The sequence below is a fragment of the Chelmon rostratus genome, chromosome 8 (assembly GCF_017976325.1).
Source record: "Chelmon rostratus isolate fCheRos1 chromosome 8, fCheRos1.pri, whole genome shotgun sequence".
Taxonomy (NCBI): Eukaryota; Metazoa; Chordata; class Actinopteri; order Chaetodontiformes; family Chaetodontidae; genus Chelmon; species Chelmon rostratus.
The window spans coordinates 3017231-3035440 of NC_055665.1; the positions used below are offsets into that span (position 1 = coordinate 3017231).

General features: G+C 41.6%; 1 protein-coding gene across 1 annotated transcript; it reads left to right on the top strand.

Annotated features, from left to right (window-relative positions):
* The first annotated feature begins 2520 nt into the window (after positions 1-2520).
* Positions 2521-16802, top strand: ctss2.1 (cathepsin S, ortholog2, tandem duplicate 1). The gene is made up of 8 exons (XM_041943218.1): positions 2521-2609; positions 7305-7429; positions 7559-7681; positions 10519-10671; positions 11444-11668; positions 12961-13126; positions 13629-13731; positions 15044-16802. Exons 1-8 carry the CDS (start codon positions 2591-2593, stop codon positions 15141-15143), a joined length of 1014 nt encoding a protein of 337 aa, XP_041799152.1. The 5' UTR covers positions 2521-2590; the 3' UTR covers positions 15144-16802.
* The last annotated feature ends 1408 nt before the right edge of the window (positions 16803-18210 follow it).

Sequence of the window (18210 nt, forward strand, 5' to 3'; positions counted from 1 at the left end):
CCTTCAACAGTGTTTCGCCTACTTAGTCCCACTACACCTCCAGGAGGTTAGGCAGTGAACTCCGGCGTCCCAGAGTCACCCCCCCTAGTGCCAGTTCACACTGCTCCTACACAATCCAAACAGCACCGCCACGTTCAACTGACCCAGAGATGCTCCAGGTAGTGGCCAGTACCGATGCTACCATTTAACTATTGCTAATGCTAATGCTAACCGCTAGGAAGAACAGAAGAAGACAATACAGTTCCGATGCTACCATTTAGCTAATGTTACGTGCTAACCGCTACCTGCTAAGAGGAACAGAAGAAGACAATAAAGCTAGATTCACCTATACTGTTAATGTTAATTGCTAGCTACCAATACTAACTGCTAAGATACTATCATACTCTCACCGCTTTAGCTATTGTTAGCTGCTACAATGCTACCACAGGCCTAGATGCCACATGTAACTGCCGATTGCCACACTACCATCATCTACCCCTGCCTCTCACCAACTGCACCAAGAAAAAGCGGGGTGGGAATACAAACCCTGGTTCGGGTAGGGGATAGAAAATAAAGAGGTAGAGTCAAAAGATGAAAGTAGGGATTGGATACAGACCCTTGTTCGGGTAGGGGGTGGAAAATTTAGAAGGTGCTGAAGGTGGAGGCCTAAACCACAGACTAGATTTAACAGCCTCTTCTAACATTTCCTTCAAGAAGCAGCAAACCCTACCATTTCCTTCAAAAAGCAAACAGAGCAGGAAAACAAACCCTAACATTTCCTTCAAGAAGCAAACAAAACAGGAAAACAACCAAAAAGATCAAAAAACAAGCCAACTCTGTGTCTTACCACGCAAACTCACCTGAACAGGCCGCATGGTCCCAAAGAGAGACTCTAGCTGGCCACACCCCCACCATCTAAACTTCCTGGTTCTCTTCCTATTGGCAGAGCGAGAAGATGGGGCGGGGAAAGCAGAGCAGAGGAGTGTGCAGTTTTGTGTTAGTCCTCACAAAACTGTAACGTATGAAAAGAAATAAAGTGAACATGGTGAAAGCAAATGAGAAAGTCTGTAAAATGTTGCCTCACCTTGAACAATGCTGAAAAACACCTGTGCTTGAATCCTTTTGCTGACCGCTGTTATATTATTTTATTTTGAGTCATTCGATTTGACCACAGCCACATAAAATACTCTGCACTGTTAAGTAATTTGTGTAAAAGTAGAAACATTTGCAAAATGTATCCCAGAGCTCCTCATTCACTGACTCAGCAGAAATGAGGAGGGATTAGAAAACTTTCATGAGTCTAAGAATATACGTTTTGGCGTAAACATTGTGAAATTTAACAGTGGAACAAAATATTAGCTTTCAGCTCCTAAAAGGTAAAAAAAATTGTTTCGAATGCTGTGAAATTGTCAATTCACAGCATTCAAAAATAATATATGTTGTTATTTCTAAGCTTTGTGTATGAACAGCACTCTGTATTCAGTCTCAAGGCTGTCATATCAAACACTGAGTAGTGGAAGTGTTGCACATGATGTAAATACATTATTACACACATGTTGTCTGCCAGGCAAGATAATACAGAAAGTGTTGGCGATATATTTATTTACAGATCTGGTATTTTATATGCGTCTTATTGATTTAAGTTGCTCGAGCAGCAGAACGAGTTCATCCATCCGCCCATCCAGCACTTTGGTCCAGAGACCTCAGCAACATCTGGCAGGCGGCCATGAAACATGAGCCCTCGTGACCTTTCATCCAGCCTCGCTGTGACAGGTCAGGACTATCTGTTGACCTACACTTTGGTCCAGAAACACACATCCCCGCAACTATTGACTGGATTTCCGAAGCGTTTGCAGTCCTGCTCCCCAGACACTGAATCCTAAAATTTTTGGCGACCTCCCCGACCTTTCCTATTACAGCACCATCATACCAAAAATTTCACTACTACACCAGCAACATATAAATCTATTAAGCAGCCTGCCATGGAGCTTATTGAGCATATTCATTCTCCCCTGTGGAGGAATGCTGCTCATCTCCATTTTTTCCACCCTGCGGACAAATTGTCAGCTTTGCGCACAGGATCTGCCTCTGTTGCCATGACATTTACAGAGCCTTTAAGCACCTTTAATTAACAGACTCATTGATGACTGTGTTTCATCCTGTAAATCTGGCATGTCCAAACTATTCCATAAAGGGCCATGCCTGCTGTAAATACTCTTCATGTGTGCCCCATCCAATAGTTTTTATTGTGTTATATAATTCACATCACAGCCTCTAGGGGCTGCTAGTGGGATCTTCTTTAAAAATGTGTATAAATTTTGTTGTTTTACTTTAGACTTTATATAAGACAAAAAAAATTCTCATCTATTCTCAGAAAATTCTAATTCTAATTCTCTGCGTCAGTTTTGAGGGTTTCAGGCTTTAAAAATAGTTAAATATCCGACTTTATGTCGCTTCATTCGTGCACACGCAGCTGCCTCGGGTGACCGCGCGCGTTGCGAGATGCAGGTTTGTGATCGAAAAGAGGAAGAGGAGCGACGGAGCACGTGACCGCGCCTTCATAAGCGTCGAGCAGGGAAGCGCAGCGGCAGCGACGCGACGCGACGAGACGATGAGTGCAACCGTTCAAGGTGAGTCCAAACATCCCATCCACACACTCACAGCTCCCATCAAACATATCGATCTGTTCCTCAGAAGTTTCAGAAGTGACTTATAGAAGCAGAGTCCGTCGATAATTAGAATAAAAAGAGCTTTAACGCGTCTTTGCTTTTAGTTTCGTTTTGTGTTCAGGCTGAAAGTTAAAAAAGACGGAAAATAATGTGCTTATAGTGCTGATACACCGTGACTGTGAGCTCTACACAAGTATCTACGTGGATTTTAGTGTTTTTATAGTTTTAAAACGTTTAAAACAGACCTGATTTATTTCCTTTTCTTTTTAGTCGTTCTGAAGTGAGTAATAAGATAAATAAAAGTGACCAATCAAAGTCATTTTCTTCTGTTCTGATCAGCTTTTGTTCCCGTTGGTCTCTGAAGAGTTTCAGCTTTTACTGAAAGTTTCTGTCGGTTAGATAGATTTAAGTCAGGCCTGTGGGTTTGGTCCACGAGCAGGTAAACAGTGATAACAGGTATCAGGTGACAGAGGAGTGTTATTTCAATCTCAGCTCATTTCTGGAGCGGTTGATCAGGTGAAGCTGGAACATCTGCATACCGAACAAAGATGAACATGAATAAATACTGATTCTTCCCCTGGCAGCAGAATCGCCTCCAGTCGTCTGAAGCTGTTTTAACAACACCTTTTTTAATCATTTCACGAAACAATAACTCATGAGTGGCAGCTGTGGTGCGTTTGCTTGTTCATTAGTTTCACTTCTGGTCTTGTGACAGTTGCTTCATTTTGTGGATTTATGTACAGTTCAATAGCTGTAAATTTGTGGAAGTGATGCTGAGGCTGCTGTTGATCATTGCAGACATCTCAGTCACACACTCAACACAGTTTCAGGTCACCAGATTAACATGTTCTGCAAATAGCTGAATTTGTATTTTTCACACATATATCAGAATTATGCAGAAGGTCAAAGTGATGTAGTTCAGTTCATCACTGGCACATGTATATGAGGAAGGGTGGTGGTGTGACAGCCAAGCTGCAGGTCACTGTTTGTGGCAACTAAACCGGTATTTAAAGTCCACATGACAAACATGATCTTTTCCAAACTCTTTTTGTGCCTAAACTTAACCAGACCCTAAACACAACGCTGTCACAACATAAAATCACAAATTTAAACGGAAAGAAATGTCAGGTTTGAATGTAAAGAAACGTAAAGTTTCAACATTCAACACGTATTTGATGTTTTTGAGACGTATAAAAGATGTTTTTAATCATCCTCTTTGTCAATGCAGATGGTCAGAACGTTCACACTTTAATATAATGCAGTCTACAATACCAGCAGCACTAACCAGAGCCCCAAATATGACCTCTGAGACACAGTGTACACAGAGACGTGACATGACAGGCCTGGAAGCGTCACAGAGACACATGATGTGACTGAAATCATTAACACAATATTGATGAGCACATTTCTCATTGTCAGTATGTATGTATACACAAAAAATGGCCAATGCTTCAGAGAAACTGAAGGATTAAGTTTTCCTCACACTGCGTCTACACAGGAGCTGCAGCAGGAGCAGCAGCTCAGCACAGTATTCAGTGTGATTCAAGTTACAAGCATGACATGGGCTTAAATCAGAAAAATACGATTTAGGTTGTGTTCAGGTGCTAAAAGTCGTATTTGTTCTGTCAGACGACTGAAAAATGTGGCTGAAGCGCTTCCTGTAGGCCTGTAGACATGTCGCTATGGTTTGAGAACATTATTCAACCTTTTAATCCAAATGAACAATGAAAAGAAAAGTTAGAAAAGAAGTCGGTTTTCCTGGCTGATGATGTGTGGTTTTCATAGGACAGCGACAACATGTAAAATAATCAAACTGAGCTGTGTTTAAAATATATCTGACAAAAGTTTTCAGGCTCTTTATTTTTTCATTAGATAATTATTCAGAATTATTATACTGGCAAACAGAAATTTGTGTTATAAGATGATGTGATGAGTCAGATTCAGCTGAAAGTTGATCAGTGAATTACATTAAAACACAACACATCTGCACTGGGAAACACGTCCTGGAGGAAACGTGAAAGAACATGATCTTGATTCAGTGTTAATAACATGCATGTAATGTTCAGTTTCAATTCAGCTTCTGTTACATGCTCATAACCTCATCTGGCCTAAATTAGTCACAGTGCCCTGAAGTACTTCATGCCAGTGGAGGATGTGACTCAGTAAGAACGAGCACAGAGGTGTACTTTTACCTTTTAGAAGCAACCCTGTGCTTTTACAGCAGGTGCATATTTGCCCTCATTTGTGCCCGATTGGTTGTTTTACAACTGGTCGTTGTATTATTTTACAACTGGCAGTGTGATGCCAACATCTTCTACCATGTCATATTCGTTATTATTTATCATTAACTTTTATTCCCATCCGTTCTTTATCTATAACCGTTTATCCTTTGGAGGGTTGCTCGGGCCCGGAGCCGATCCCACCTGACACTGGGTGAGAGGTTCACCTGGCCAGGTCACCAGTTCATTACAGGGCAAACAACCCTTCACGTTCACATTCACACCTGCAGGCGACTTAGAGACTCCAATTAACCTGCATGTCTTTGGACTGTGGGAGGAAGCTGCAGCCCCTGATGGAAACCCACGCAGCCACAGGGAGAACGTGCACAGAAAGCTCTGTGCTTCTCTTTAGAACCCACAGAAGACACCAAATTTTACCATTAAAGTGAAATTCAAATGCAAATAAAAATCTCAATTATAGGTGATATTTTAATTTTGTATTTTCATCTTTAATTTAATAAACATTGCATGTTTTGAGATTGCAGCCTGATACTGCAGCTGTACATGCACGAACTTTAACCTTAATTGTGGGCGTAAAAACTAAAGTTGAACCATGAGTCGATGTTGATGTGTTGCTGCTGACTACTTACCTAACTGACGGGCAGAGGCAACTCATACCTGCAACCCACTTATGAAAACCACTTCCTGCAGCAATACTCGATACTTAGGTAGTTTTGTTCCTCCTTCAGTCTTTGCGCTGTATGACTGTAATGATATCTCAAAGTTTGTTTTCAAGCATTTCTCAGAGGCAGAGCTGCTCTAGATGCAAAAATGAATGCTTGTGGATGAGTTATGTAAGTTATTCTGAAAAAAAAGACAAAAGTTCAGGTAAAAGGTGAAGTTATGAGACAGAATAACAACTTTGAAAACTAACCCTGCTGCCACTAACACAGAAATATACAAATAAAGTTATTAAGGTTAGCTAGTTAGTCAGTCACTCAGCTGTTACTGTAGCTAGTTAGCCTAGAATTCAACTGTTATGGTAGCTGGTTAGCCTAGCAGTCAAATATTATTGCAGCTAGTTAGCCTAGAAGTCAACTGTTATGGTAGCTAGGCAGCCTAGCAGTCAACTATTATTGTAGCTGGTTAGCCTAGAAGTCAACTGTTACTGTAGCTGGTCAGCCTAGCACTCAACTGTTATGGTAGCTGGTTAGCCTAGAAGTCAACTGTTACTGTAGCTGGTTAGCCTAGCACTCAACTGTTATGGTAACTGGTTAGCCTAGAAGTCAACTGTTACTGTAGCTGGTTAGCCTAGCACTCAACTGTTATGGTAGCTGGTTAGCCAAGAAGTCAACTGTTACTGTAGCTGGTTAGCCTAGCACTCGACTGTTATGGTAGCTGGTTAGCCTAGAAGTCAACTGTTATGGTAGCTGGTTAGCCTAGCAGTCAAATATTGTTGTAGTTAGTTAGCCTAGAAGTCAACTGTTATGGTAGCTGGTCAGCCTAGCAGTCAAATATTATTGTAGCTAGTTAGCCTAGAAGTCAATTGTTATGGTAGCTGGGTAGCCTAGCAGTCAACTATTATTGTAGCTAGTTAGCCTAGAAGTCAACTGTTACTGTAGCTGGTTAGCCTAGCACTCAACTGTTATGGTAGCTGGTTAGCCTAGAAGTCAACTGTTACTGTAGCTGGTCAGCCTAGCACTCAACTGTTATGGTAGCTGGTTAGCCTAGAAGTCAACTGTTACTGTAGCTGGTCAGCCTAGCACTTGACTGCTATGGTAGCTGGTTAGCCTAGAAGTCAACTGTAGCTGTAGCTGGCTAGCGTAGCAGTCAACTGATGCTGTAGCTAGGTAGCCCAGCTGACCTTGCAAGTTTAAACCACACTTGCAAGTAAGAAAGTAAGCTAGCTACAAAATCCAACTGGTGTACATATTGAAAATAGCAGAAGGTTTGTACTTTCGAGAGGACACACGTAAACAACAACGCAAAAGTTTAAAAAATGAATTATTTATTGGCTTAATTGTGCCTGTTAGCCTACAAGCTAATATCTGCAGTTGCTTGAAATGTGTAACATTCGTCCTCAAACAATATAAAATATGTACAGCTGTAATTTAATGTGTCCGTTTAAGTGAGACCTCAAGAAGAAATGTTGGGGTTATGCTGGAGTGTAATTTGCTAATAAAGAAATGAGTTTGCGTTTCCCAAAATGTCTTAATGTCAAGGTCCTGAGAACGTTTTGTCACCAGCCCTCCAGTGTCTGAGACGCTGCTTCTCTGTTTGTGGTTGCTATGAGGTGAAAACCACTCATACGTTTCTGACTCGAGGCTTGATCTCCACCCGGTGGTTTGTTGTCTCGCTGTGTTAGCTGGCAGCCGTCTGATCAAAGGTCAGACGACATCCTGACTCATGTGGTCCTGGTCTGTGTGTGTGTTTACAGGCCTGATGTTGGGGAACCTGCTGCTCTTCTCCCTGTGTGCCAGGGCGGCAGCCATGTTTGACAGCAGGCTGGACGTGCACTGGGATCTGTGGAAGAAGACGCACGAGAAGACGTACCAAAATGAGGTACGTGATAGAAAAGGGTGGAGGTACATATGTAAGAGTTTTCTGTTTGTAGGCATGAAATCTGTATGTAAGACTTCTCATTAACTTATACACTACTTGACCTTCTGAACTCTTTCTGCATGTCTCCAGGTGGAGGATGCGAGCCGCAGGGAATTGTGGGAGAAGAACCTGCTGCTCATTACCATGCACAACCTGGAGGCCTCGATGGGACTTCACACCTACGAACTGGGCATGAACCACATGGGAGACATGGTGAGACGCTCGCTTGCTGTACTCTTTTATACCAAAGGAAAAAAAGGCTTTTATTGATTCATGATTATCAGTTTTATTCATTAATGAACAGGGTATTAGGACTAGATACTGCTGCACTTTTAAGCTCAATAGTAAGTCGTTATAATGAAATATATTTGGGTATATTTTTATATATGCTGGAATACTAACAAGGTTGGAGGCAACTGGCCCCCAAGAGGCCCTGAAGACGCCCCAAAGCTGTTAGCTCCTGTCATTTGCAGCACTTGAATTAGATGGAAATTTGTTTGGGGATACGAAACATTAAGGTACAAAATGTGCACCAAGGCTGGCAGAAATACTCAGTAGAGCACCAAGTCTGTTTAAATCTGCATCTGAAAACTGTCTTCCACGCTGACAGCGTTTGCTATGACAGCTAAAAGTCTTCCACTGCTGCTACGTGACACAGAAATGCTGCAGCAGTGTATGGATGTTAGCATCTGGTGTATATCATAAAGGTACTTTGGCTGCAGGAGGCAGCCAGTTGAAAAGGCTGCCACTCAGTGTGTTTAGCCACCAGTCACACACTCCCTCTCTCACACACATTTTATACACTGATTGATGGTAAAGGAACACTACGAAAGTTTTTTGGTTTTTCTACAACCTGAGGTCAGAAGGAGAAGAATAAAGCCTTTCATTTCTTTCGACACTGTATTTTAATTACTCAACTATCAGCATTGTTTATTGATGTCGGAAGTTTCTTGACTGATAACCTTTTACTACCCCTCTGCCCTCGATGTGCATGTAGGTGCAATGTCAGTTAAACAGTAATTGCTATGCCAGTAGTGGTTGCTACTAGCAACAGCATGTTCAACTGAAACCAGCTGCTGGTGGAAGAACAGCTCGGCACAAACAGTCCTACTCGATGATTAGTAAATCCAGCCGGGTCTGCGTTTTCATTAATCAACTAATCATTTAGTGTAGAAAGTGTCATGAGATAACAACAAGCTTTGCAGAAGACAAATTGAAATTGGTGAATTTAAGTCCAATAATCTCTCTTTTAGCTCTGTTTGTTGTCTATTGAGGGAAATTGCTGGTTCTTTAGCTGCAGTGTGAGTGAACCATTCCAGCAGACCAGCTAAACAATGAGCTCAAACTCGTTGTGAAGCTCTGCAAAGCCGAGACGAGCTTCAGATTCAGGCGGTTACTGTCTTCGTCTCTATGAGCAACACCTGTCGCGTTATTTTCCAACCGTCACATTATTCTAAAAACGTTGAGTCCAGCTGCTTTAACTCACTGATGCGTTGTCAGGAAAAGCTCTGCACTCATAAAAAGCTTCAGATAATCAGGGAGTGAATTACAGTTAGTTTGCTTTCACCTCGTGCAGAATGTAAATCAGTACGTTTCGCTGCCGAGCTCTGAGCTCTATTCCTTCACCCTTTGGCTCTTCCACTGGTTGAACCGTGCTGAGCTGGAGAAACTGTAGCCTTTGAGACTTCACTGAAATAATGAGATAATTTCTGCTCTCGGCTCGACCACTGATCCACAGCTCCTATAGGATGCATTCACCACAAAGTGATTGCATCTATAACAATGAGGGACTAAAGGACTCTGACTACGTACTGGAATATTAACTATGTGGGGTTTGGTCTGCGTCCTTTAACCTGAAACTCCTCAATCTGTGTCGGAGATTCTTTGGAAGCATTCAAACTAAATTTACGTCCAGGTTGTTGGTCTTTATTTACGCCACCAGAAACATGGCGAATCCTAAAGTGAAAGTAAACTGAAGCCAGAAAGCTGATACTGTAAGTAAAGCACAGGACAAAACCTTCTTATCTGGTTAACATGAACGTTATCTGTGGCAACTAAACATGCTCATAAAAGTTTATTTTTCCTCTTGTTCCTGTTACAAGGTTCTTATTGCCCTGGAGGGATTATCATACATGAGCTCATCATTTATAATACTCTACTCTCTTTATTCTAGGATAAAGAACAAGTATGATAAATTGAATTTAAAGCTTGGTTAATTGATTTTTGGCCCCTGGGGGTCAACATAACAAGCTTCAAACACTGACATATTATTGACTTATTATCACTTTAAACCATCATTATGGTGAATGTGTTAGCAAGCAGTTGCCTGTTAGCAGCATTAGCACTCATTTGTAGTACACCTGACAAATGTGAGTCCAGTATTCACTGAGCTTTCAGCTCTGGTTTGGTCTCCAGCTGCTGGCACTTCAGGTGTTCTTCACCTGCTGGTTGCAAACCAGCCGGTTGACGAGAGCTGCAGTCAAAAATGATGCTGATGAGGGCGAAACAGTGAAGCTGAAAGATGCTAAAATGATTTAGCATTTGGTGATAATTCTGTGTGGGCTTGTCCCTACGAGCTACACTGCACGTTTGATTATATTTTGTATATTGTTAAAATAAAAATATTGTTTAATGCAGCTGTAACTGAAAAAATGTGACAGATGCTCCCACAAAATGAATAAAAGCATAACATTAATGAAGTGGAATAAATAAAGTGTAGAAGTAGGAACCTGTTTGTGTGATTTTATATAAGGATAAAGTGAATATCGTTGGGTTTTGTCAAATAAAACAACGCGTTTAAAGACATCATTCAGCCTCTTTAAGCAGTGATGTTTACTGTGTGCTGATTTCTGATGTTTTACAGACAAACCCCTCAATCAAGAAAATAACAGGCAGATTAATTGATGATGAAAATTATTCTGCAGCCATATATCACACATTTGCAACATGAGATGATGGATTTCAGTCTAATCTGGATCATTTTAAGGGTCTATGTATCACCCTGCCAAATGTGCTGCTCATTTCATCAGCAGTTGTGTACTTCCTTATAGACGCCTGAGGAGATCCGGCAGTTGTTCGCCACACTCAGTCCTCCCACTGACATCCAGAGGGCACCATCTGCCTTTGCTGGGACATCAGGCGCTGCTGTACCAGACACCATGGACTGGAGAGAGAAGGGCTGTGTCACCAGCGTCAAGATGCAGGTTAGAAAACACTCGGACTCGTATAACTCAGCAGTCGGCAGGATTAACCTGTACTGTGGTGTCTCAGAGAGATCATCGTCATCCCACTCGTTTGCCTCTGCTATATGCAGTTTATATGTATTATTACTAAATAGACTTGATATTATGTTATATATATATATGATTTTAACTGCACAGGTTTTGTTGCACCTTTTCACATTTGCACGATTTAAATGTGTTAATACAAAAAACCAAAGCTTTATTTCTTGACATTACACAGACGAATGCCAGTGGTAATAAGTTGAAGACAAAAAAATTTAAATCAGACCTGTAGAAGTCTGAAGATCTTGTTCTGAAAGTCGGTCATAGGAGAAGTGTAGTATTTTAAAATGCTCTTGTTTCAAACTCTTCAGAAGTTGATTTACAGTGTGAAGAAATGAAAAAGACTTTGGAGAAAAAAAACAGATATTCAATTTATTACAAACTCGTGTTGTGCTGATGAGTATCATTCAACCAGAGACACACATGTATTGATTTTGGACTTTCTTCTGTTCTGTGAAACGTGTTAAATATAATTGACAAACAAGAAAAATTCCCAAAGAGTCAGCGGAGTTCTTTAACCTCTTCAACTCTGCGGGACCCTCCTCTCGCTCCGTCTTTGCAGACTCATGTTGTGCTGCCAAACATGGAAATGTGTTTTGTGTGAAGTGTTTCATCGAACTTTGAAGCTTTAATGAATGCGCTTTTGCATCGCGGATGTGAGATTACAGTAACACCGCTCGTTTCAATCCAGGGTTCTTGTGGCTCCTGCTGGGCCTTCAGTGCTGTAGGGGCCTTGGAGGGCCAGCTGGCCAAGAAGACAGGGAAGCTGGTGGACCTCAGCCCCCAAAACCTGGTGGACTGTTCAGGCAAATACGGCAACCACGGCTGCAACGGTGGCTTAATGCACTATGCCTTCCAGTACGTCATCGACAACCAGGGCATCGACTCTGACGCTTCGTACCCCTACGTAGGACGTGTGAGTAACTGGTTTAATCCTGCTGCTCAAACATGCATCACAGGCAGGGAAATGGAAAATCCATTAAACCTGGACTCAAGGGGGTCCGTGGAGGACATGTGGGAAACGAATTTGATCACTTTGAGCTTGTAGCTGGACAAAAAATATGAAAAGTCATTAAAACAATAAGAAAAGGTCAGCCTTGTACTGTACATACAGTTTTATGTATCTGTATCCTATAAAATGACGTTTCAAAAAAAACATCTCCCAGCCTCTCAGATATTTACAGAAAAATAATTCTCTGGCCTCAGTTTACCAATTTATTTCCTTTTCTTTAACTCATTTAATCAAACAAGCCACGTCACAGCCCCACAGAGAGAGAAATCCTCATCCTTTGATGAAGCAACCATCTCCAGGTGTGTAGGGAAGGTCCTGACGAGCAACGACCAGCAGGTGTGCACAGGTGCTTGAGTGCATCACAGGTTTGGTCTTTTAAAACAAAGGGATAGAATTGACTAAGCAGGTGACGTCAGATACTCTGAATCCATAATTAAAGTTGTAAAAGCTTTTTTTAAGGACACAGAGGTGAATACACACACACAGTATTTTAGCATTCAACAGTGGAAACCAGTGAAAATCAATGTGTTCTGTAGCAGAGGCACATCAGTTTTTTAAGAAACATATAGGAAATTCAGTGCAAACTCAGGTTTACACTTAGAAATTCCTGACCGAGACAACAATGTGGGTGTACAAGAAGTTAAGTCCGACCCTTCGGGCTGCAGACAGCAACACTCTCCTCACTTGTCTGTGGTCTGCCGTTAATGTCTCTTTGGAGCAACAATAAATTAATGGGAGCGGACAACGTGTTTGTCCTCCAGGCTTCATCTGCTTCGCTGGTGTTGGTGTTGGTGTGGAGGAGGAGGGCAGTTCTGAGCGGATCTGACAGACCGCTGCAGCCTCGTGGAGGTGTTGTGGCTCTAATTCACCCGCAAAATAAAATCAAAACTCTCCGTGAAGTGAAATATTCTCTTAATAAGCACAGCGACTGGTGTCTGTGTCTGAAATTCACTCTGTGGCTCAGCGGCCGAGAGCGGCAAAGTGTAAGAATCAACTGCTGAGGAATAACGAGTTGACTTTTTTCATACGTGGTCGTCACCCTGGTCGGTCGGTTACGGCGTGCCTCAGGCCGACTTCATGAACACAAGAAAAACTGAAGAAATTACTTTTTTGGCATTCCTATTAGACTTTGTCCTTAATATCATCAGGTTTTTGTGTAAATCATCAGTTTTAACCCGTTTGTCTTCTTGCTTCAGGGACAACAGTGTCGCTACAACCCAGCGTACCGCGCCGCCAACTGCTCCCGGTACAGCTTCCTGCCGCAGGGGGACGAGCAGGCTCTGAAGCAGGCGCTCGCCACCATCGGACCCATTTCAGTGGCGATTGACGCCACACGGCCCAGATTTACTTTCTACAAAAGCGGTGCGTTGCACATCATCAGTTGCACAATCTGTACTGACATGACATTTTCTGAGAGGGGTCGGGGATGGTCATCAAATGTTTGGGGAGGAGTTAGGTTTTTTAATTTGACTGACTTTCAGTGGTTTTACTTCTCACCTCACCGCAGTGATGCACAGGTGTACTCCAGGACGCCGTGACATCACTGCTTAAAGGTGCAAGAGAGCACAGTTATGTGAAAGTTTTCACCAGAGGGGGCAGCAAAACACTGCTTTTCAGCCTGGTGAAAAGGTGGCCAGCCTATGTTACTCTTGTCCAGGTCGCTGATTGATTCACCGGCTATACATATACACTGTGTGTGTGTGTGTGTGTGTGTGTGTGTGTACACTATATTTTTCAGCAGAATGTGAATCAAAATTGATCAAAAATAAACACTAAAATCCTGATTTTGATATGTCTATAAAATGCACTAAAAAATAAATCTAATTACACTAATTTGTGGTTATTTTGACTCCTGCCATTTCAGGAGTGTATGATGATCAGTCCTGCAGCCAGAAAGTCAACCATGGGGTGTTGGCTGTGGGCTACGGCACGCTGAACGGACAGGACTACTGGCTGGTAAAGAACAGGTGAGACTGTCCCGATCTCCCTGAAATCCCATAATGCACACAGACTGGGCTCATGTGTAGCTCCTGTATGTTCCTCCGCCATCTGGTCTGCTGTGTCAGAGACAGCAGAAGTGAAACAGGGAAGTCAGAGCTCTGCAGGAAGCTCTACTGTCAACAAGGGACAGACCAGCAGTTCATGGTTCGGGGTTTTGCCGATATGAGTGAGGTGTTGTAACTTAAAATTCCACAAACTTCTGCCTCTCATTGTTTCAGGCTGTGTCATGAAATCGCTGTGTGTTATAGAGAAGACGGACTTTCATTTCACATCAGTTATTGATGAAAAAAACAAAACTTCCCATTCTTCTACTGCTGACCCATCAGGCCTGTTCCTCTTTCTGTTCGGCCCCCCCTCTCACCGTATGCTACAAACAGGGAGGCTGGCCCTTTAACTTAGAGGCTGACAGCGTAGCACACCTGAAATATCCAGGTGTTAACGCTAGATCATTGAATCTGTTGCTGCTGAATCATTTTAGAAAAGCAGCAGATTGTTTTTAACAGATTTGTCATCATTTAAAGGGACACTGTTTAGCAGAATTACTTCTTAAATACTTTCTAAATTACTTTGAACAGAATCTTAACCTGGATTTTTTAATCGATCAGTTAAGGAATCAGACGTGCAGCTGTGAAATGGTGGGTGGGGTCAGACATCTACATACAGACTGGTGGAGTGAGGACATTTTAGCACACTGGAGACTTTTTTTACTTCCACAAGTGGCAAATAAATCTTTCAGAAGCATTTTTCTTCTTTAAGAGCACTTTTTAATTAAAGGATAAATTTAGATTTTTCACATATTCACCTTCATCGAAAGTGAACATAGAGTCAGACAGAAATCTGTAGATTTAATCCCTTTAGAAAATGCAGACTAGCTGATTTAAACTTTTCAGCACTTTCATAGATGAATGACCACAAATGCCCAGTGATTTTTAGCTGCACACCATCTTCCATCATCCACCTCCTCCACTGCATGTAGAAATGCTGAAAGGCTGCTTCTACTTCCTGTTGCCTTTGTGCTATTCTGTACTTACTTCATACATTTTATTTTATCAATAAATGTAAATATTTAAGATGTGTTTTCACTCTGTGTCATTTAAAATAGTTGATCACATTCACCTCCATCGTTTTCTCACTTTCAAGCTAATGCTAATTGTTATCTACTATTAGCGTGAGGCGCTAGTGACTGACTTCATATTCTGATCACAAGGATGTTAATGATGAATGACTTTGTGTGCCCCTTTAATGACATCCTTCTGTTTTTCTGCTCTTTTTGTCCAGCTGGGGAAGTAGGTTTGGAGACGAGGGCTACATCCGAATGGCACGTAACAAGAACGACCAGTGTGGCATCGCTCTGTACGCTTGCTACCCCATCATGTAGCTGCAGAGGGAACTGACATGAATCTGTTGTAAAATTAAGTTCCCTCTTCTCTTTTGTATACAATGTTTTTACAGATTGATTTTATCTTGATAGTAACATTTTCTACCTGTTTCTTCTTTTTATGCACTTTTTGACAAAAGCCAAAAATGGCAAATTGTTAAATACTATGTTTTTAAATCATTGAACTTGTAAGACTGTACATGTTTGTTTGTGTCTGACTGTGTGCTTACATCACTAATAAAGAGACAGGTGCGCGAGGCTCAGCCACTGAGAGACATGCCAGGTGTCGATCGATATATCAGTTGATCGATTAACCCGATGTCGGCCTTTCAGTAAATATCAGTTCTGAGTTCTGTGTCGTTTACACCAGCAGCTTCAGGTTTGTCAGTCTGTTCAATCTGCCGTGAAAACTGCCTGAAAGGATTCCACTCACTCTTTAGGAAATTGGCTTGTTGGTCAATTTAGCTTTTACATGTTACGACAGAAGGAACGCCCAAATCAATACATGTGTCTCTGGCAAATATCTCTGTCCTGTGCACATGCTCATGTGATAGCATGTCCTAAACTAGCAGCCTGCAGCCAAGTAGCCTTGTCTCGAGCAAGAAGAAAAGCCTTTTAGTGTTTTTATTTGGAGCCACTTTTCCAAAAAGTCAGTTACATCGATACCACTCTCAGATCTGTCTGTTGAATGTGAAGCTACAGCCAGATGCTAGTTAGCTGAGCTTAGCATCGAGACAGGAAGCAGTGGGCCCTGTCTGAATAAAATGTAAATGTTTAGCTTCCAGCAGCTCTGAGGCTCACTAATCAACATGTCACGTCTCACTGTAAACACGACAACTTGTAGTTTTACAGAGGGATCATGTGCAGCTTTAGAGGTGTTCTTTACCTTTGGACAAAGCCAGGGTTTCCCGAAGCTAACTGGCTACTGCTAAAGTTCATATTTAGCTTGCAGGCTTTACCAATAAGAGAGTAAATATGCATATTTTTTACCTATTTCTGTACAAGCTGCTAACCAAAGAATGCCAGTAGTATGGGTCTATGTCAGCCATGTCCAAACTATTCCATAAAGGGCCGTGTGGCTGCAGGTTTTCGTTCCAACCAATGAGGAGCACACCAGGCCAACCAATCAACATCAAGGGATCCCTTAGTTATCAGCTGAAAAGTGAGATCAGCTGATTAAATGAGTCCAGCCTGGTGCGCTCCTCCTTGGTTGGAACGAAAACCTTCAGCCACACGGCCCTTTATGGAATAGTTTGGACATGCCTGGTCTATGTCTTTCAATCAATTTATTGATTGAATGTTTAAGGCTTCTTGATCCTGGAAAGAGTAAAATATTGAAACATTTTAATCTCTTAAACCCTGCCAGTTCCACCCGTGGCCCATCTTTAGAAAGCCATGTGTGGATAAGCATTGTTTCAACAAATAAAACTTAATTTTAAATTGTTATTTTAAAAACTCCCCCAAAATACCAAGTGTTTAAGGCTGAATTTGGGAAAAATGTATAAAGTTTTGAACACAGGATCTGGATATTTGCATTTGATGTTGAAGAAATTCTACAAGTCTTTGTTTTGAATATTTTCATGGAGCATAATTGTGGTGAAAGAATCAAATATTGAATATATACTATTTTGGATGAGAAATAAAGGAATTTGGGGTGAATACCAGGTTTCATGAGGTAATTTCTCACATTTTTGTCGGAAAAAAATGAACCAGTTGAAGAGCACAGTTTACAGCAGTCTGCGTATTGGATAACAGCATTTTCAAGAAATACTGGTGTCAGTGTTGGCCTTTAAAAACGCAGAAAGCTTCCTCGCTAACACCTCCGACAAGGTCAGAACAAAGTCAACCGAGCGCAGTGTTGGGTTACAAATGAGTCATTTTTATTTTTTTAGTGCAACATCACAACAAACAATTTTCACATGAGGTATTCAAAGGGATTTTCTTTAGTTTTTGATACAAAATGTCCCACCATGATTGACGTTTAAAGTGTTGTGTATCTTTTTTTTTTAAAGCCTTTGGTTGGTTAGCCACATTCATTAGTAAGTCTAACACATGGACAAGAATGGCACGATAAAGCATGGTGGGTCGAGTCCAAGCTGAGGAAACTCAGACTCAGTCAAATATAATATTTCCCTCAGCTCTTCCTCGTTTAAAGCTTTTTGTATGGATTTCATTAATTCCTACTTACAACAGTGGGATCGAACAGTATTTCAACTACACTAAACATTTTGGAAAAAACAGGGGTGGGAGGGGTGGCTTACAAATGTGGAAAAATAGCTTCTGTCTCCTCCGACCTTTTTTATTTTGGGATGAGTGCTTGATTCTTGAGCTTTTTCTGTTACAGCAAGTCACACGATTCTAGATTTCGGAAAACAAGGAATAGGCAACGTTGATTACAGCAAGATCCTCCTTGCTTGGATTGTCACCTCCTTCTTTTTTGGTCTTGAGAATGATTTTATTTATATACAGAACATGGATCAATGGGACACTCTAGCATACTGGATTTAAGCTTTGGCTGGACGGGGGCCCCGTTCGGCTCCTGTTACGGATTGATTCCAGCACATTTGGTTTGGAGTAAAAGGCATGAAGAAGAGACGGATGGACGGACGAGATAGATAGATAGACAGACACCCTGACAGGATGGATTCTTTGGTTAAGGAATATCTTTGCCACACAACATCTCACACAGTTGAGGTAGATGGGTAAAGTCTTCATGTACACACAGGGGAGGGGGCAGGGACAGACAGGGGGACACTGGGTTTACAGAGTCAAAAGACTTCCATCTGAAGACACTGCCTCATGTCAGTTTCTCAGTTCCAGCTCAACATAATACTGTTTTACGCAACATAAATAATCAGCACGCGGAATCCCACTGGTGCTTTTTTGAATCCTCTGAGTGCTACGGTAGCTCTGATAGGGAACTGCTAAAACTACCCATGATACATAATGATTCAGCAGTTACCCATCAATCTTTGGTTGTTTTTTTGGTTTAAACATTATCAAAAATGCAATTTTTTGTGAATTTTTTCCCCCTTTTTTATCCTGAAAGTATATCTCAGCTTTCAGG